The sequence below is a fragment of the Vombatus ursinus genome, unplaced genomic scaffold, assembly GCF_900497805.2.
Source record: "Vombatus ursinus unplaced genomic scaffold, bare-nosed wombat genome assembly UNPS02014813.1, whole genome shotgun sequence".
Taxonomy (NCBI): Eukaryota; Metazoa; Chordata; class Mammalia; order Diprotodontia; family Vombatidae; genus Vombatus; species Vombatus ursinus.
Window position 1 is genome coordinate 13306627 of NW_020954591.1, and position 21058 is coordinate 13327684.

The 21058-nt window shown below is 39.8% G+C and overlaps 1 protein-coding gene across 1 annotated transcript in view; it reads right to left on the reverse strand.

Moving 5' to 3' along the window:
- GTF3A (general transcription factor IIIA) overlaps positions 1–18035 on the reverse strand; it is a 22818-nt gene extending 4783 nt beyond the window's left edge. The window contains exons 1-6 of the mRNA XM_027835101.1: positions 17586–18035; positions 12618–12718; positions 8372–8468; positions 8055–8143; positions 5868–5941; positions 1522–1602 (exon numbers count right to left, since the gene is read on the reverse strand). Coding sequence (XP_027690902.1) covers positions 1522–1602; positions 5868–5941; positions 8055–8143; positions 8372–8468; positions 12618–12718; positions 17586–17753 — 610 coding nt within the window. The 5' untranslated portion in view covers positions 17754–18035. The remainder of the gene's footprint in view (positions 1–1521; positions 1603–5867; positions 5942–8054; positions 8144–8371; positions 8469–12617; positions 12719–17585) is intronic.
- Between the last annotated feature and the right edge of the window lie 3023 nt (positions 18036–21058).

Here is a 21058-nt window from a genome sequence, read left to right on the forward strand (position 1 = left end):
GAGAGATAATCAATCTTCTTTGCTCCTCATTTGTTTATGATATGAACTTTTACATTAAATTGTGTGCCCATTTGGAGCTTATCTTCGTATATGGTGTGAGTTAGCAGTCTGCTACTAGTTTCTGCTACACTACTTCCAAATTTTTCCAGCAGTTTTTGTCAGATAGTGAGTTCTTATCACCATGATGGAGGTATTTGTCAAACTAGACTACTCTGATCATTTGCTTCTATGTTGTGAACCTGATTTGTTCCACTGATTTTCAGAATTTTTATTTTGATCTTTAAATGGATTTTTAAAATTTGTTTTCTAGCTTTTTTTAGTTGCACACCCAATTTATTGATCTATTCTTTATTTGAAGAGACTTGATATCATGGATTCAAGTTTTTCTATACTGCTAATTATTTCAGCTGTGCAGCTTCTAAGTTAGAATATCTGTTCTCTTCTACTATCCTTTTTATGTACTTTTAATTTCTTGTGAACCATTCTGGGAATAGCATGTTGTTTACCTATACTCTCTTAGGATTCCACAAGGTTCTGTGTTTATCAGGTGTTGGTTCAATTTGCTTTGTTTTATGAGCTTTACTTACAGAATTTTCTTCCTTTTGAAACTTCTATTGGTTTTAGTCTTTCGTCATAATATTCCCATCAATTACTTTATGATTCCTCCTCCTCTTTAACAGTACACATACCCCTAGGGATGGAGTGTGGAACTGCCTCAGCTTACTCCAATATTGGGGAATTTACTTTTCACTGATCTTGGTCTGTGCTGTAAGAAGCATAGTAGCTTCTGGGAAGACGGGACTGGCCCCAATTAGATTTGTTTCCTTTCCTTCAGGTTCAGTGCAGCCTCTCAAACTACCCCCGCCTTAGTTCCATCCCCAGTTCTCATTCTTTCCTTCTTTGGCTAAGCTGAATCGGTTTCTACCACTTTTTGCAGGGCATTAGGGAGGAGAAGACGGATCTTCTGGGCAGATTCTGCATGCTTCAAGGTTCCCTATCATAGCAGCCATTCCAGATAGAAGAAAGCTCAATCTCTTCCTCCCCTCTAATCTACCCCTCTCTACTAGATAGGCAGTCTTCTTATTGCTCTGTGCATCAGTGTCGGGGAATAAGCAGTGGGAGGTGAGGGGGGTGTGGGGTGGTGGTGGTGGTGGTGCTGGCAATCTCCACAATAGGTTGGGAATCCCTTTGTGGGTCTTAGGTACAAGCCTATGGACCAGTCTGTACACTCTGCTGGAGGATGGGAGCTGACAGAGGAGGAGAAAAATGCTGAATGAGCACTTAAGTATTAGTGATCTCCAATGCTAATTTGCTAGGCTGCTACTTGTCGGGGTTCAGCGGCTTTCTTGTGCTGTGGATTTATCTATATTTGTTCTACTTATGCCACATAATTCCTCTTCTGGGTTGACTTTTTTTTGGAGGGAGGAATTTAGTAGGGTCTGGAGAAAAAAAAATCTAGTCTATCTTGTTGGTCATAAGGGTCAATAGTGACATGACATTAATGTAATAGATCATTTTTACCTTTATGAGTTTCCTTCGTGTGTTTCAGTAGCTCCGTCCACGTTTTTGCCACAAAAGAACAACCCTTTTGGCACATATAACCTATTTTTAAAAAGTGGTATACTGTTAGTTTAGCATAGATGATTTCAATGACAGATTTACTAAATTATTAGACAAATGCAGAGATGATTATATGATGTCAATTTTATAATTAAAAGAAAGGGGGTCCCTAGCATCTTGGGTGAACTTATGGAAATTAGCCTATGGAAGAACCCTAACAAGAATTGAATAGGATGACAATTATGGATAAGATGACATCTGATCTATATCACTGGAAGACATTCAAATAAATAAAATCACAGATTTATTTGAATATATAATCATATATTCTTAAACTATATATATGTGTATAAATACATACATATATATCATAGACATATATGTGCATGTATGCATGTGGGTGCACACACACAGCGAGACAGCATGGCTTGGAGGATAGAGGGCAGCCTTGCAGTCATACCTCTAACACCTCTTTCCTGAAAACCAACATTTCATTGCTACATCAGATACATTCCAGGCAACTCCAATCACCAATGAAACCATCCACTAAATGATCATCTTTTATTTCACCATCCCTCAAGTGATGGGCCCAGCATACAAATATAATAGAATATATTGACAACTGCACCTATTAAAATGTAGTATTCGAACAAAAAAACGAGTATGATTGCAGCATTACAGCTTAAAACATAGTGATGTCCAAGAGGAGGAACATGGATCCAGGATTAATTTTTCCACAAGGAATGAGACTATTCATACAAATTCAATTTGAATCAGGACTCTTGCATTATTAGGTCCTGGATTCTCCATTTTGTGCAAAACTTCCTCTTCTGGGAAACTGACTATAACTATGTACGTATGCTATGATAGACCTAACATGTGACTCTATGTTACTTTTATTTGTTAATGTACCTGAATACTATTGAATAAGAGTTTCATTTAATTAAAGGGCATTTCATTAAAAAAAAAAGTCACTTAACTTCTCAATCCCCTAGGCAACTCTCTAAGATTTTAAATTGCAAAGAAATTACCAATCTTTATTGGAAGATGGAGTCTCTTCAATGGGGAATCATAGATCTAAACCAAAACAATGGGAGAGCAGGAGAGAAGCGACTTAGCAAAAACACTAACACACCAATTATGTCTGACAGTTTATATGATATTTCACACCCTCAGTCACTCACCTTTGCAATGAAGGGTGTGAGATATATTTTCTCAACTCTCTTGCAGGGGAAAACGTGCTCATTACAAGTATACATTCTCACTTTCATTTTAATATTTCCATTTGTATGGTTATAGTTGTGTATTTTGTTTTCCTGGTTTTGCTCCCTTTGATCTGTATCTGTAAGTGTTCCCATGCTTCTCTGAATCCTTTATATTTATCAACTCTTTTGGTACACTGATATTCCATTACAATTATGTTCCAGATCTGTTTAGCTATTCCCCAAAAGGTGGGCACCCATTTTTTTCCTAGTATAAAAACCACTGCTATAAATATTTTAGTACATATGAGACCTTTCTTTCTCTCTTTGGCCTAGCAGTAGAATCTTTGCATCAAAAGGTATGAATATTTTAGTTCCCTAAAAGGTATTATATTAGATCTATTTTTAGCTCCACTTGTTTTTTAGCATATTACTGTTCCAGTCTTTCCAAAACCCCTCCAACATTTTCTATTTTTACCTTTGTCAATTTTCTGAATGTGAAGTAAAACCTCAGAATTATTGATTTGCATTCCTCTCATTATTAATGATTAGGAGCAGTCTTTCATATGACTGCTAATAAGCAACTGTTTGTTTACACCCTTTGACCTCTTATCCACTAGAAATAATGTATGTGGGTCTTGTTTATTTTATTAACTCCTTAGATACCTTGGATATCAGAACCTTATCAGGTGCTTAATGCAAAAGCATTTCCTAAGGTAGCAGTTTCCTTTATCTTAAACTACCTGCATTGATTTTGTTCATCCAAAAGCTTTTCAATTTCACACAATCAAAATTAACTATGTTAACTTTTGTGGTCTCCTTAACCCTACTGGGTTAAGAGTTCTCCCACTGGTTATAATTATCAAAGTCCCTCCACCCATTTTGCTTTAGTTTTATTTAATGATATGACCTTTTAAGTCGAGTTCCTTTAGAACTTACTGTGATATGATGTAAGCTTAAAATGTAACAGGGAAATGTTTAACAAAAATAAATAAAAATACAACATAGATAATGTTAATATGTGGTTTTCTAAGCCAATTTGTTACCTACAGGGATCAGTTTCTATTGAGTTTGACATCACTAGTGTAAAATCACATCCAAACCTATTTTCTTCCAGACTACTTTCTAATTTCTCAGAAGTTCCAGTCTTGCTCCTAAGTACTTTAATATTCTCTCACATTGTATGAAATTAGATTATTTTCTGATTTGTGCTTATCCAGTCTGTTTCAGTGATTTACTTTTCTATTTTTAACCAAATAATTCTGATGATTACTTTAAAGAATGAGAGGTCTGCAAGTGCTATTCCGCCTTTGTTGCTTCTCCTGCATTCTCTCATTACTTTTCTCCAAATACAGTGTTATTATTTTGCCTAGCTCTATAAAGTATTTCCTCATTGGTTTGACAATATAGCACTAAAGGGCTTGGGGCCAGGAATATGACCCAAGTCTAGATCCTGCCTCAGACACTAATTAGCTACATGACCCTTGGCCTCTCTAACCTCTATGCCTCAGTTTCCTTATCTATAAGATAAGGAAGCAGGACTTAAGTGATCTCAATGATTCTTTTCAGCTCTAAAACTATGATTATACTGTCATGGCCAAACCATGAGCAATGAATTTCCTTCCAATTAATGAGATCATTATTTCTTTTAAGAGTGTTATATTATGTCAGGTATGTTTGTCTACCTTCATTCTTATTTCCTTCCAGTAGTCAATTCATTGGCCCTACAGAAACAAAAGCCCTTAGGCTTAGAATCAATGACCTACCCAAGTGGGTTTTCCCATTTTCTCCCTGTCATAAGTTTCAAATTCTATGCATCAGCATGAGCAAAGGGAGATACTACTTGGGTAATAGTGGACTTCCCAATGGCACTCAATTCTAACATATGGACTTAGAAATTCATAAAGTACCAGGATTGGATTATTCTTAAGACACACTGTTGCTATTTAGAAACAAACAGAAAAGGTCTCAGCTTCTGTTACCTTATTGTTTAAAATACCCTTTAAAAAAGTCTAGGGCTTTATTCACCAAAGAGATCAAAGAAGAAAAATATCCGTAAGAAAAAAGATTGTAGCAGCTTTTTGCTTTTTAAGCCTTTGCTGAAAACAAAGAAGGTGTCCAACATCTGATGACTGGATGAACAAATTATTGTATATTAATGTAACAGAATATTATTGTTCCATAAGATACAAGGAAAGGGATGGTTCCAGAGAAACCTGTGAAGACTTGCACGAACACTTTCAGCTCATATGGTGGGGAGGGATAAGCAAGAAGTCTAGACCTTTGATATCATTGGTGTACAGAGCTTGAAGTGAAGATATTTCCTCTGTCAATGCAAATTAGCAATTATTTTGCAAACTAATTTTAGATAATTCCCGTGAGGTTAAGTGAATTGTTTGGGTTCACAGTACCAGAATCTGTCAGAACCAATATCTGAACCCAGCTTGTCCTGATTCCAAGGCTTACTCTACTATCCACCATTCCATGTTGTCTCCTTTAAAGTCACTTAGTATATTAAAAAGCATACCTGTAAAGATATTTTTGAAATTAATATAGTACTTTTTCTTCCCAAAACTCAAACTGTATTAATGTAAATTTGAATATTTCAAATTTCAAAGAACAAACAGTACAAAGATTTTTTTTAAAGCTTAAAAACAAAAGAGATTGTGAAAAGTTTGCATGGTAAACTTACATATAAAAAGACAGATGGCATTCTCTCCAAAGGCCTACTTATTTTGAATACAAAATTCCACAGACATTGGAAAACAACATGATCTTATTGTGTTAATAGATAAATTTGGAAAAAAAGACACATAATTTAGAGTGACTACACTCAGATAACAGTTCAGGAACATTGGATACTTGATTTATTTAGTACATAAGGCCTATTTGAAAATATGTACAAGAGCTGAAAATGCTGCCAATTATTTCATATCAGAATTAAGTATCAAACCTTTTTTTTGCCTATGCATCTTATAGTCTTCCAGGGCGAAGATACAAAACAATAAAGAAAAACATTTAACGTCCTAGAAAACAAATGCACATTCTCTATAGTATTTGTTGCAGAGTATAATGTAACTGCTGCAAGGAAAAAACTAAAATTACCTTCATGTATCTTCTCGTGTCGTTTTAGATGGCCAGGGGAAGAAAAGTGTTTTCCACAGCCTTCGTTGTTACACCTATGTAAATGACATAATTGGATATTAGCCGGTCTAAATCTACAGCTACATTGAGTACATAGCTCAAAATTTAAAGCTGAGGCACAGATTAATTTGTCTTGATTGTCCTCAAATTTAACATGTCCAAATCAGAGTAGTGCCCTTCCTCCTAAACCTCGCCCTCTTCTGAGCCTCCTGTTACTGCCCCAGCTATCACCATCTACTCCAAGCTTGAAACCTCACGTCATCCTCAACTCCTCGTTTTTACTGACTCCATATGTCCAGCCTGTTGTGACATCTTATCACTTCTACCTTCCGTCTCTCTTCTATGTTCTCTTCTCTCCTGTAATGGTCTTCTAAATGGTCTACCAAAGTAATTTTCCTAAAATATAGGTCTGCCCATATTCTCAAAAGCTCCAAAGGCCCATTACCTCCAGAATCAATTATAATAGTAATAACCAGCAAATTCATATAGCGCTTTAAAGTTTACAAAGTGCTTTATATGTAATCTCATTTGTTCCTCACAATAACCCTGTGAGGCAGATGGTTTATTTTTCCCATAAACCAAACATGAGAGAGGTTGAGTTGCCCAGGGTTACACGGACATTCTGAGGCAGTCTTCAAGCCCAATACTCATCCACTATGCCATCTAGACAGCCAGTCCCCCTGTGGCTCTTGACACCACAGCCCCTTCCTGCCTTCCCAGTCTTCTTACATTTGACCTTCCCCTACACACTCTATGTCATAGATCTCCGAGGCTGTGATCTAGCTCCACTGGCTCACTTGCTGTTCCTCACACAATACTCCATTCCTTAGCACTGATTTCTCCAGTGCTTGGAATGCTCTCCATCTTCCTCTGTCCCTTTTTAGTTTCCCTGACTATAACAACTTACACTTCAAAGACTTCAGCTCAAATCTCACCTTCTGCAGGAGGCCTTCCCTAGTTCTTCTGAGATTACCTTCTACGATGTATTTATCTTTTATACACTGATTTATGTATATGTTGTCTCCAGAGGCTGTCTTTGCCTTTCTTTATATCCCCAGCACTTACCACAATACCTAGCACACAGTAAGCGCTTAATAAATGCTTGTTATACTTGACTCCCCAACAGTACATCCTTCTAACCCCTAGACAAACTGAACTTGAAAAACTGAATTTGTAAAACCTAGTGAAGTCCAAATCATAGGTAAATTCAAATTACCAAGTTGAACAACCTTGACAAGATGAACACAAGACTATTATTAGGGGAAAATAATTTATCCTATATTCCATTCTTGGATGACTTTGTGATTATATATGACCCTGAAATGTTATTGTATTTCTGCTTCCTGTACATAAGTGAAAAACATACATGGCTAAAACACAGGTATACTGCCAAGTGTACTCTTGGAATCACAGGACCCAGTAAGGACCTTCAGAGGTTATTCCTTCTCCCAGATGTACATGTCACATGGGACAGCCCAAGTCTACTTAAAATGATGCCACAGAGTTGTGAATTTCTGTGGGAAACAAGGTCAGTAGACACTTCAGTCTGAGATGCAACCATAATGAAACAAAAAAAAAAAACCCCAGGTGGAGCTGCTTAAGCAAAAGCATCAAGAAAAACATGAGTCAAAGCAGCATCTCGGCAAGCAGGGACAAGGTGCAACACCTGCAGTCAGCAGCCAAAGGACCCTCCGTGCATGTGCAGTGAGCAAAGGAGGACTGGCGGAGTGTCAGTCTTTCCAGCCACACCTGCTCATGGATAGGAATCACCATCAACAAAGTCTCAAACTATGTTATGTGTCATCATCTCCAAGGATGGAACTTTCCTTGTAAGCCTATTCCAGTGTGAAATCATCACGGCACAGGTCTAGCAACTCTTCTGGGAGGACACCTTTAAATCATTTCTTTTGGTTCTTCTGTCCAGCAGCACAATTCATCAGCACCTTCTTCACATTCCCCTTCATATACTTAAGGTCCAAAGTGAGCAGCCAAGCCCTCTTAGTTCCACTAAGGTTCCAATAAGCTATTTAATCCCTTAATTAATTTTTCATTTGGACAAACTTAGCTAATCCAAAACCCTTCGAAGTATAGCTGATGAGACAGAATAAAGCAATCTTTAATGAATTACAAGTACTTTTAAATACCTACTTGAACAGTGGTTCATTAGTATGTTGGCACTGATGGACTTTCAGCTGCTGATGTTTCTTAAAAGACTTGCTACAACCTTCAAAGTCACACTGTTAAGAAAGATTTGTTAAAATTTTAGAGGGAAAAATCTGTCACAAAAAAATCATAGCCTACAACATAATTCCCTCTAGCAAGTAACATAAAACTGGTGCAATATTTGCTACTTTCTCCATTTAGTAAGTATTAAATTCTTTTGTTTCTGGGTTTTAAAGAGGTCAGAAACTTATAAAGAATTTTTTAAATTTCTGCAAAGCCAGTCATACATAACAAATACTCACTACATATTGTTTTTGTTGATTTTCATGTTTGCGATCAATATGTTTCTTCAAGTTCGATTTTGTGTTGAATTTCTGACCACAACCAGTAGCAGTACAACTATAAAGAAATCATTTAAGAGAGTCAAAAAGGAAAAAAAAAGCAGTTTAACTTGTCTGTCCACCCTTATATTTTCCTTAAAAAAAAAATCACCTACTCCATCAATATGCAGTTATTATGTGCCAGGCACTATAACAGATGCCAGAGACACAAAGATAAAAACAGAACAGTCCCTGAAATCAAAAGGCTGCCAAGTGCTAGACTAAATTAAGTCCATCAATGTAGGTTTCTTGTAGCACAGCTTTTAAAGTTGCATAAAGACCCAGCGAAAATGAGCATGATCTTTCAGGGGAGGAGACGGATATTCAATGAAATAGGCAACTTCCATACCTTCCTGATAAAAAGACCAGAGCTCAACAGAAAATTTGATCTTCAAATACAAGACTCAAGACAGACATTAAAAAGGTAAATGGGACAGAAAGAAACAACATGTTATTAATAAGGGCAAACTGTTTACATCCCTACAAGGGAAGATGACACTTGTAATTCTTGAGAACTGTATTGTTATTACACCATGTTAAAGGGGTATACATAAAAGGGGTGGGCATAAATTGACTTTGATGTAATGATGAAAAAAATCTAATCAAGTGGGTTAAATCCATCCAAGTAAGTGAATTAATCTGATCTAACTAAGAAAATGTACTGCGAGAAAAGGAAAAACCTATTAACTCAGAGGGAAAGAAGGGAGGGAGATGAGCATTGTTTGAACCTTACTCTCATCAGATTTAGCTCAAGAAGGGAATAACATAATCAGTTAGGTATAGAAATCTAACATGCCCTATAGGCAGTAGGAGGGAAAAGGGGAAAGAAAAGAAAGGGGGCTGATATAAGGGAGGAGGGACTGAGGGAGGCGGTGGTCAAAATCAAAACAGTGAGGAGGGAAAAGGAGAAAGGGAGAAAGAAAAGCATAAATGGGGGGGAAAGGATGGAGAGAAAGACACAGATAGTAATCATAATTGTAAATATGATATATGAATGTAATGGAATACTATTTTGCTATAAGAAATGATGAACAGGCAGACTTCAGATAAACCTGGAAAGACTTGTATGGTTTGATGCTGAGTGAAGTAAGCAGAACCAGGAGAATGTTGTACACAGTAACAGCCACATTAAGTGATGACTGACTTTGATAGACTTAACCCCTCTCAGCAATACAAGGATCTAAGACATCTCCAAAAGCCTCATGATGGAAAATGTTATCCACATCCAAAGAAAGAACTATGAAGTTTGAATGCAGATCAAAGCATACTATTTGCTATTTTTTTCTTCTGTTGTGTTTTCTTTCCTCTTTCTGGTGGTTCCTCCTATTAGTTCTAATTCTTACAACATAACTAATGTGCAAATATGTTTAATAGGAATGTATATGTATAGTCTATATTAGATGGCTCACTGTCTTGGGGAGGGAAGTAGGGAGGGAGGGGGAGAAAAATTTAAAACTCAAAAGCTTATGGAAGTGATTGTTGATAAAATAAATTAATAAAAAATTAGAAAAAAATAAAGTTGCATAAAGAAATGTGGATCGTTACAAAGTGACTAGATGGATAAATTATGTTTGGTGTATGGAATCTCAGCTCATATTAGGCATAGGAATAGCACTCAAGTACTACCTGTCCTAGAAACACAAACACTCTCCACATTTGAACCAAAAGGAAATTAAGAGATTAGGAACTTGATTCCCCTGGCTCCAACCCTCTGACTTGCATTTCCAAAGAGACTACCACAAACTCTGACTTGAATCAGATTCACAAGAAGGGAAGCACTGCCAACCCGGGTCAGAACCATGGCTTATCCAGAACAAAATTCCATAATGGACACTAACCAAGGGAACCAAGAGAGGTATTGTGGCTTATTAGATATGATGTAGCCATCTAATGACTCTTCTTTCTTTTTTTTGGGGAGTGGGGGGCAGGGTGGGGGTGGGGGAGCGAGTGTGGGCAATCAGGGTAAAATGACTTGCCCAGGGTCATACATCTAGTAAGTGTCTGAGGCCTCATTTGAACTCGGTCTCCTGAGGACTCCAAGGCCAGTGCTCTATTCACTCTATCTATCTGCACCTGTGACTCTTATTTCCACTATTTATTATGGATTATGACACTATTTATTATGGATTATGACACCCATTCAATTATGGATGTCACCCATGACCTCATCTAAACTTTTTTTTAAAGTCATATTTTCAGTTTCAAGAGAATTTGGTAAGAGATCCCAAAGGCATTTAAGGATAAAATATGGAAATACAACAAACAAAAGAAAAACAGAAGAGGCGTGCCAAGATTTTTATAACTGTTTTCTCTGCCATCAACTCTAACATTATGAATGTGCTTACAAGGGAGGTAGGACAAAAACGGAAAAAGGAGCTAGACTCAAGCAAGTGTAAAGGAGATCTATGCTGGAAGCAGCATAACAGTGAGTTAGCACAAGGATTTGCTAAGTATCTAAGGAGGTGAAGATACCAAAGATGTAGAAAACTATCTCAGACCTCAATATCAAAAAAAGATTCTGGGAAAAAAGCAGTAAATATTAATCTATAAACCTACTTTCCCAGCTAAAGTCTTTGACATAAAGCTATATAGAAACTGAGGATATCCTCAAAGAGTGCAGTAGTAGTGAGCAGGTAAGTAATATTCTGCAATGCTTAGTAGATAGTAAGAGCTTAATAAAGGCTTTTTTATTCATTCATTTATTCAATCAGCAGACCTCATCTTTAGCATCTCATATTTAACTGAAAAATGTAGTGAACATGAAAAAATACTCTGCTTACATCTGCTGACTGTGGCAAAGCATTTGTTTCAGTAGAGCAAAATACCACCGTGAAGGCATTTCCCACTCATACATTAGAATCATTTGATACACCTTGCTGGATATGGTAAGAGAACAGAAATAAACCTGTTCAAAGACCATCTAATTATAAACACCAGATACTTAGCAAAAGTTTTTGCCACTGTGATATAAGATTTCTAGTGCAGATGTGAAGTTGCAGAGGGATTTCTTGTAGATGGTGAGAAACACCAGATGCTCCGATTTGTAGATGACACTGAGCTCCAAAGCACTGTGGAATCCTCTACGAGAGATATAACCCACTCAATAGGGTTTGGTCTGATGATTCACATAGGAAAGACTAAGAGGATAAAGAAAGTCTATTACCCAGATTAAGACATGTAGAACAGATTTTGTCTATCAGAATATGCATTTGGGACAGAGAGTACAAATGCATAATACAATGGGCCCAGAATTAAAACCAGGATAGGGGCTACAACACCTTTGAGAAAATGTGAAATTCCTTTAATGATGCCAAGATTACTCTTGCAGAAATAAAGGCTCATCTTTTTAATATCAGTATTCTGTTGGTGTTGTATGGCTCCGAGACACAGAACACAAGTGACTCCAAAGAAATGAAAATGAATATCACATAAAAGGCAGAAGAGAAGTGGAGAGGGCACTGGGGTTGTGAGCAGGCTCTAATATATAAATAGGGAACTTTGAAGAGTAGAAGTAAAAGATGCCATTCAGGCAAGGTATGACAGGAAGAAAAGATGGAAGATGGACTGGTCATATGGTGAAGGATGACATGTGGTCAGATCGAGTACTGCACAGGTACATGTGACATCAGAAGAAAGTGAAGAAGGCTTCCCACACAGCAGGTGGACTCCCAGGAGTGAATTTAGGGAAGGACATGGACAAGAATCTCACATAGACTAGTTGAGATCTGCATCTTTGGAGGAAATATCTCAACTGATGAGATCACAAATCCATGTAAGCATTTTTAGCCTATACTACTTCGTGGCTACCAGGTGATCCTGATATGCCTCATCACAGCATGGAGGTAACCTTACATCTTTGAAGACTGCACCAATGAAGTACAAGCTCTGGCAGGTCCCATCAGGACCCATCAGGAAAGGCTTTAAGTACAGGGGACATACCAAAAAAATAATAATAATGACCAACAAACTCCTTCCCCCATCCATTAAACACACACACACACACACACACACGTGTGTGTTGTTATTGTTAATTCATATCAGAAGATGAAAAATTTTGGGAAAATATGTATACTTGAACATGTGAAGTAATGGCAAAGTTTCCTTCTACCTGGCCACTTACAAGTCACCAACCTCCTTCCAAAGCGTCTGAAAGATAACACAGACTTACACGAATGGCTTCTCTCCAGTATGTGTCAGCACATGGCGACTTAGATGGTAGTCTCTGATAAATGCTTTCCCACAGCCTTCATAATGACAAACAAATGGCCTCTACCAAAGAGGAAAAAAAATCATTATTTTAATCTTGCCCTAGTTGGCTGTTGCAATCGAGATACTAACACAGTAAATTTGGCATCATTTAAGAGCCTTAATGCAAGATAAGGAAAGGAAACTAGTAAATGCTTCCTTATATTCAGAGATGTACAGTTCTTATTCAATCACTTATTGAAGACCTACTATGTACAAACCTGGAACAGCACTTTCTGTGCAATTCTTAATTATTAGCCATAATGAGTTACATAAATGCCACAGCTCTGCTCTCTTCATTTTAAACTATGCCAGTCAAATCTTATCACAAACTCCAAGGCACTACTCAAATCCTCCTACTGAATTGAAACATGGTCCTATAAAATAAAAATACTGCTGGAAATAAGTGGAATATTAATGGGAAGTAGGCCATCTTTTGGCCAGAGATTTTCAGGGCATTGGTACTAATCCATAGGAAAGCTGACTTGTAAAAACACAGTCCTTCACATTCAAAAGATGAGGACACATTAATGAGTTAAGTTACATTAAATGCTGAGTTTTTTTCAACATAGGATTATACTGCAACCAAATATAGCAACCTCCTTGATTGAGTCTCCCTGTTTGCTCTTGGAGTGCCAGATCTCCACCCCACGGCATGATTTAATCTGTAATGACAGAATCTGTGGTAAACATGCAAGTCCTACTTCATCCCAGACAAGCCCAATGACTACACAAAAACAAAACCTCATACACACCACACCTGGGAATGCACACAGAAGTGCTATTAAAGCATGGAAAACACCATTTGAAAAATGGCAACATAGTATGGATGATAATTTACAACTAGGTCCCTAAAGACACTTATTAGGCCCTGGCATCAGATCAGGATAAAATATGTTATTACCAAGGGTGAGCAACCATGGAAAATTTACCAATCCAGATATTAGGAAGTCAACAACAGTTAGAGATGTACTATAGATGCACCTATAGGTAATAATGTATATTTAAATCCAAATCAACCATCATCACAATATGAACTGCATCTTGACTGTTAGTTTTCTCAAGGCATATTTTAAAAAATATTTGGTATCAACTATTCTCTTTGGCTATATACAAACGACATAAATAAAAGTTTCAGGGTACAAAAAAGTAATTTACTGGACTAACAATGACCCTTTCCAATTCACTCCCACCATATGCTGAATGAACACTTCTGCTACTTCTCTTATATAGAAGAGTCAGTCCCGAATTTACAAACATTTTAATTTTTTTTCATATCTATGGGGTTTCATGGTTCACCAGGTTGTTTCTCATTCTTACATGATCACTTAGGAGCATGCTTCCTATTCTGTTCATATATGTATGTTAATGCCTTCTGGGCCACCTCTTTGGTGTAAGACATAACTTGTAATATGCCCATGAATCTACCATATTTCCTCCCGTTGCCCTTAGAAATTACTTAAAATTTTGGTTCTTCTGAGTTCATGGTGTTCCATGATTCACAATCATAAAGCAACACCTGGAGAATATTGGTATTAATAAAACAAGCAACAGGAATACGAATTGATAGTTTCTTGACTGCCCTTTTTTTTTCCCTTACTATAAGAACCTTCCATTATTTTCTTCCTTTCTTTTGTCATCTTCCCCTCATCAAGATCATAGAATTTCCAAGTTGGAAGGGCCTTTGAAATAATCTAGTTCTTGCCATACCTGCACAGGAATGCCCTCTACACTATCACCAACATAACAACTGATCGAGCCTACAACCTCTATATACAGAAACTGCCAATCTTGCCTGATGCAACACCTCTAAGCCCCCAACAAGCTATCTTCCTCTTCCATTCCCTGAGTAGCCAGTTTATGGGCATTTACATATTTCTGTGGAACCCTAGAATCTTATTGTTTTCATCAAACATCTAAGATTTCCACTGGGATCATTTGAAGAAAGGAAATAGGAGCTTGGATTGGAAGGAAGAGGACAGAAAGATAAATTTTGAGGCTTGGAACACTGATGAACCGGCAGGCATGGACAGAACATGTAGTGATGGGTTTAGAACAGTCTGAGGGCACTGTATGACACGTGTATGCTATCTGAAGGCCAGCTTAAATTCATTTTGAAAAGTTTATCACCGGATAGTTGACCATAAAGTGACCATGTGTTTTGGCCATGGCAACCTATGAGATGGACAAATACCCAAACTAAAATAGTCCTCAGTCCTATGCAGCAGCCTCCTTCCAGTGACAGTGGGAGAGTAGGGGCAGAGAAAGCAGATGTGGCTAAAACTATATAACGTGTAGACAGCTAAAATGATGTAATTGTATGTAAAGCTAATTTTTGTTGCTGTTCAGTTGTTTCAGTCATGTCCAACTCTCTGTGACCCCATTTGGGTTTTTTTGGCAAAGAAACTGGTTTGCCATTTCCTTCTCCAGCTCATTTACAGATGAAGAACTGAGGCAAACAGAGTTAAGTGACTTGCCCTGCGTCACACAGCTAGGAAGTGTCTGAGGCTGGATTTGAACTCATGAAGATGAATCTTCCTGATTTCTAGGCCCAGCCCTCTATCTTTACCACCTAGCTGCCCATCTTTTAGGGGTTTTCTTGGAAAAGATACTGGAGTGGTTTGCCATTTCTTTCTCCAGCTCATTTACAGATGAGGAAACTGAGGCAAACAGGGTTAAGTGATTTGTCGAGGGTCACACAGCTACTAAGTGATTGAGGCTGGATTTGAACTCAGGAAGAGGAGTCTCCCTGACTCCAAATCCACCACTCTATCCACTAAGCCACCTAGCTAGTGAAAAGCTAATTAGTGCTACCTAAAAGCCAGCTATTACCCTTACTAAAGTATACCTGTCCTCAAACAAGACGCACCATTTCTTGACTCCATGAATTTTCACTGGCTATTCCCCAGATGAAGCTCTCCGTCATCTCTGCCTCCTGGCTTCTTTCAAGACTCCGCTAAAATCCCAGGAAACCTTTCCCATTTCCCCTTAGTTCGAGTGCCAATCCCTCTGTTGATTAATTCCCATTTATTCTGTATATAGCTTGTTTGTACATAGTTGTTTGCATGTCATCTTCCCCATTAGACTGTGAGATCCTTGAGGGCAGTGGCTGTCTTCCCCTCCCCCCCTTTTTTTGTATCGCCAAAGCTAAGCACAGAGCCTGGCACATAATAGGTGCTTAATAAATGCTTACCAACTGACTTTATCAACTGGTTAGGGCTCAGAACTGGGGCAAAAGAAACACACCAGGGTTCAAACACGAAGCATAGTAAATGTTTGACACATGGTTCTCCAAAAATAAACGTACAGGCAACACACTTTTAGGTTTAGTCTGCATTATTAACATTTTCCTTATCACCTTCTTAAGTGTGGACAATCAACCAAACAATAAATCAAGCCCTGATTGACAGCTTTTGTCCATTTCTGAGGTGTGAATGCTCACACTAAAAAATTAACCATCCTGTTAGGTTAGAAAGCTGGCTCTAGGCTACTCCTGGACCTCGGTTTCATAGCGTCCTAGACTTAGAGTTGGAAGGAACCATAGAGATAATTTGGTTTAACTTCCCCACTGTAGAGATGAGGAAATGAAGCCCTGAGCAGTGAGTGACCTGTCCAAGACCCAAATGGCTCATCAGCTCTCTGGCTCCAAATCTAGCAGTGCACCACACTGCCTCAATCGGTAAAAACAAGGGGGATGGATTTAGATGGCTTCTGAGGTCCCCTCTGAGGTCCCCTCCGGCTCTGGACCTGTGTTCCTATGACCCGACATCGAAATTATAAATACTCCTTGGAAGGGGAGGGGAGGAAAAGAGAAGGGAAAAGGATGCAAATGGATGCATCAAGTCACAGAACAGATTCCTGGACAGCATTCTGGTAGTAATGATACAATATTTCTCCTTTAGGAACTAGAATTTCCTGGAGATTTCAACGCACCTCTGAAAATCCCGGCAAAATCTAGATATGATTCGGGCAAAAAAAAGCAACATTTCAGGACACTCATGCCTCCAACTGCCACAACATCCTCCTCCTGGGGCCTGACTGAATTTCAGAAGCTACCAATTCTTAAGTGTGTAACGTCCTTGCTTAGTGCCTCACACTTTTTATTGAAGGAGGGGGAGATGCTGGAGGGAGGCATGGAGACAGCTACCCAGACCTGTGGTTTCTTAAGTTGAGAGCTCTTGGAGGAGAGGAAACACTACCAATGCACCTCGCTAGCTTTAATTCAACTTGGGGTCTTAGAGGGTTCCTGAAGGGGGTGGGGATAGGAGGGACCAGAAGGTTAAGTGCTAAGTACTTCCAGCTAAGGCTGTCCCAGAGGTAGCACCCGAACTCAGGTCTTGGCTCCTAGCCCGACTATGTAACCACCTCCACCACCTTGCCTCTGCCTGGAAATCCAGAGGCATGTCATAAATGTTTGTTAAACCGACATTTAGTCACTCAGGGTTTACGTCCAGCTTGGAAGGCAATGACGGATAATGAAGTTTATTTAAATTAATCAATTAAATTAATTAAACACTCCATGCGTTTAACATGCACCAGACACTAGGCTAAATGAAAGACACGATGCTCTGTGTAGGAACAATACTACAACCGGTCCTCTGGTCGTCCTCCCTTTCCCTCCGCAGAGCAATCACCTCCACCCAAACTGGAAAGCACTTCCCGCAAAGCAACAAAAGCCCGAGGTGGACCTAATCCTGGAGGTGGGGCCACCCTACTCTAATCCTAGGCGGCGGCGCGGAGCGCTGTAAAGCCACCAGACTAGCCAGAAGGCTCCAATCTCCGCGCAGCGGGCGAGCTTCGCCACGCCCACCTCGCTCGGCCCGCCTCCCGCGGGGGGGCGGGACAAATCCGGTAGGGCCTCCCCCCCTTAGCCGTCCCACGGTGCCTTTACCTCCCCCGTGTGCTTGCACAGGTGCGCGTCCAGCTTCCAGGCCTTGTTGTAGGTAGCGCTGCAATCAGGAAACGAGCAGAAGTACTTCTTGCGGACGATGGGCGGAGAGGACGAGGAGGCTGAGGCTGGGGCGGCCGGGGACCCGCCGGCCTCTTCGCCCCCTACCATGCTGCCCAGCGGAACTTAAGCTCTCACCCGAGCACAAGTCGGGACTTGCAAAGCAAGCCCAAGAAAGTTCCGGAACGGCCGCTTGACATGCACCCCGACGTAAGCGGCGTTGGGAGGCCCGAGCATGCTGGGAAAGCGAGTTTCTAATCCCACCGTGGGGCACCTTTCAAGTGCGCATGCGCAGAGAAAGACCGGGCTTCTTACTTCCACCTCTGGTCTTTAGCTCTGGTCTCGAGTCCGCGAAACACCAAATCCATAAATGGATTTCAGAGGATCCGTGAACTTGGATGGGAAATAAATTGCATCCTTATTTTCACTAGCCTTTGGTTTCCTTTGTAATCCTATAAATTTTATTTTATGCGTTTACAAACATGATTCTGAGGAATGGTCTGTAGATTTCATTAGACTTGGAAAGGGGTCCGTGACACAGCAGTGGATGAAGGACTCCTGCTGTGCAGGCAAAAAGCAGAAAACCTCCTTGTGATCTGTGTGGTTGCAATGAGAAGAGCACGTGTCATGATAAAAGGAAACATGAATGAGGAGGCAATTAGGTAGCTGACTTAGGAAGAATCAAGCTTCAGAAGCTTACTAGCTTTGTTACCCTGGTAAAGTCACTTAACATCAGTTTCCTACAGTTTCCTCCTTGGTAAAATATGGATAATAATAGCACCTACTTCCCAGGGTTGTTGTGAGGAGCAAATGAGATATTAAGTATTATTATTACTTAAGTTCAGCCTATAGGGAAAGATCTCTATTGTTCTTGGCAAACCAAAAGTTTCTGTGAAACTTTGTTGGACTTTATCATCCTAGTTTTTCTCCTATCTCCGACTCCTGCCAATCAGTCCCCTTCACCTGTGGTTCCTCAAGTTCAGTTCTCAGCTTTCTATTCCTCTATCAGGGTACTTTATCCTTCAGTGACCTCTTCCCACCCTCCTTCCTTCAGGCATCCCCCTGCGGATGACTAATGATGTATCAGCTCCACCTCAGCCCGTGGGTGAGGTCCAATTTTGTGTCTCTAATTAGTTACTCAACCAGCCTCTTGCTCCAGCCATGCCTGTGCAGGTGACTAATGGTATATTATCTCCATTTGTTGGTGAAGGCCAGTTTTGTGCAGCTGGCTAGTCAACATTTCCATATGGGGTTTTACCACTGTGGCAAAAACAACATGGACAAAACAGAATCACTTGTGTTCTCCAAGCTAAATATACTTTCTGATGTTACCTTTTCTGCCACAGGTGTCATCAGTCTTCCAGCCCTAAAACTCATGATCATTTTTGTCTCCTCATTTCCCACCTTCCTCCCCTCCCCCAACCCCTACAACTTTCAGTCACTGAAGTCCTGTTGATTTTAATGGTTTTCATCAGTGTTCTTTCCAGCTTTACCCTGCTCGCACTCTAGTCCAGGATCCCTTCATGCCGTTACTACAGCAACTCTCTTAATTAGTCTCATTATTTATAGTCTCACTCCTCACCTAAAGCCATAGATCCTGCAAGCCAATCCCAGATTAATCCTAAAACACCTGTGATATTTTCAGTCTCCTTATAATGTGAACTCCTAAGGCTGATATGTAGGGGTTGTTTATTTCCTTCTGGGCATTCTGCCTGCAATTCACTTCCAATTAATCCTTCACGTGGCAGTCAAAATCATCTCCCTAATGTATAGGTCTGACCTTGTTGCTTTCCTCCACTAAAAAAAACCTCAATGGGTTCTTTTCCCCATTAGGATACACTACAAATTCATTAGCTTAGCATTTAAAGATTTCTACATTTTGGTTCCAACCTATTCTCCAGCCTTATTTCACATGACTGTCCTGCATGCACCCTACATTCCAGCCAACCTGGATAACTAGCTGTTTCTTTAAATCAACATATGCCTCCCACCTCTCCATACCTTGGCACAGGGCATTTCCCAGGCCTAGAATGAACTTCCTCCTCAGCTCTTTCAGGATTGTCCTCCAAAGCTCCACATGGGCATCAGTTCCTATGGGAAACATTTCTTGCTCTTCCCAGCTAAAAGTGTTCTCTCTCCCTCAAATATTACTACTGCTTCTTTTGGACCTTTCCTTCAACCTTATCGAAATCTAAGTAAATAAGCAAGTTAAGTAAAATATTTTTAGCTAAGCACTGGAGACAAATAAAACAAATACAAGCAGAAAGAAAAGACAGTCCTTGCCCTCAAAGAGCTTGTATTCTAGCGGGGAAAGATAACACAGGGAAGAAAGGAAGGTACCTGGTATGAGATTGTTGAGAAATACAGGATAGTCAGGATCAGTCTGGAGAAGAATTTAGACATGGCTGACCTGAGTGTCCTAAAAGGAGATTCTGGGAAGAACCAGCCAATTGGAGGGTAAGACTGAAGAGGTGGAGGGTTCTTCTGATGGGGTGCTTGGGTGTTTGTGCTTGTACTTGGATCCCAATTTCTCCCTAGTCTCAGAAGCACTGTCTCTGACAATTTCTCCCCAGCCCAAGGACACTGTGCCTAGCAATTGTTCATGAGTGGGCCCCAGCAAGACCCTCTTCTCTCTCCTTGGTGCAGCTACACAAAGATGGGTAAGAGAGTGCTGGGCTGCTCAGGCCCCAGCCCTAAGATCATGTCTCCAGAAGCCTCCCAACTCCTTAGTAAGCTCCTGTCTTGTGAGAAAACTTGCCCTTGTTGCAGAGCATTCTCTAATCAGGACAGAGAGAGAGAGGGGTGTCTTGTCTGGCCTAAGGAGTTTTGTCCTTGGTTGGCCCAAGGACTCTTCCTCCTACCAGACTCCCAAGATCCATACCTCTGACATCTCCCTTATACTCCCTACACTTTCCCATCCATAGCTCCCAAAGACACCTGGACTTTTAGATTACCTAATCAGTATCCCTGGCATTCCTTTCCCATGTCCTTTTCCATATAAACCCTAGCTCCATCCTCAGTCTCTCGAAGGTTCCTTAAGAATCCTTGCCTGCTGAAAAGTGTAACAATAAACTTTTTGCCAACTTGACTTAAAGAATGCTTGAGTCTGTTAATTCATTCCAGATGACTCCTGTCTTTGAGGGGTCTCAACCTCTCAGATCGCAACACTTCTAGGGTATCAAGTCCAGGGATGGAATGGGCTTCCAGAGTAAAGAGGATTGTGGAAAAAGCCCAGGAGGAGGAGTACAGCCCTATTTTAAAAGCTCATATACAATGTAGATTAAGAATTAAAGATATGTAAACCCATAGGAATAATTAGGTATCTTTCTCAAAATTAAAGTGTTGAGTTTTAAGCCGGTAAGACAGACCTGTACAACGTGCAGCCCTCGGTCACTTGTGGCCTGCCAAAGGATCTC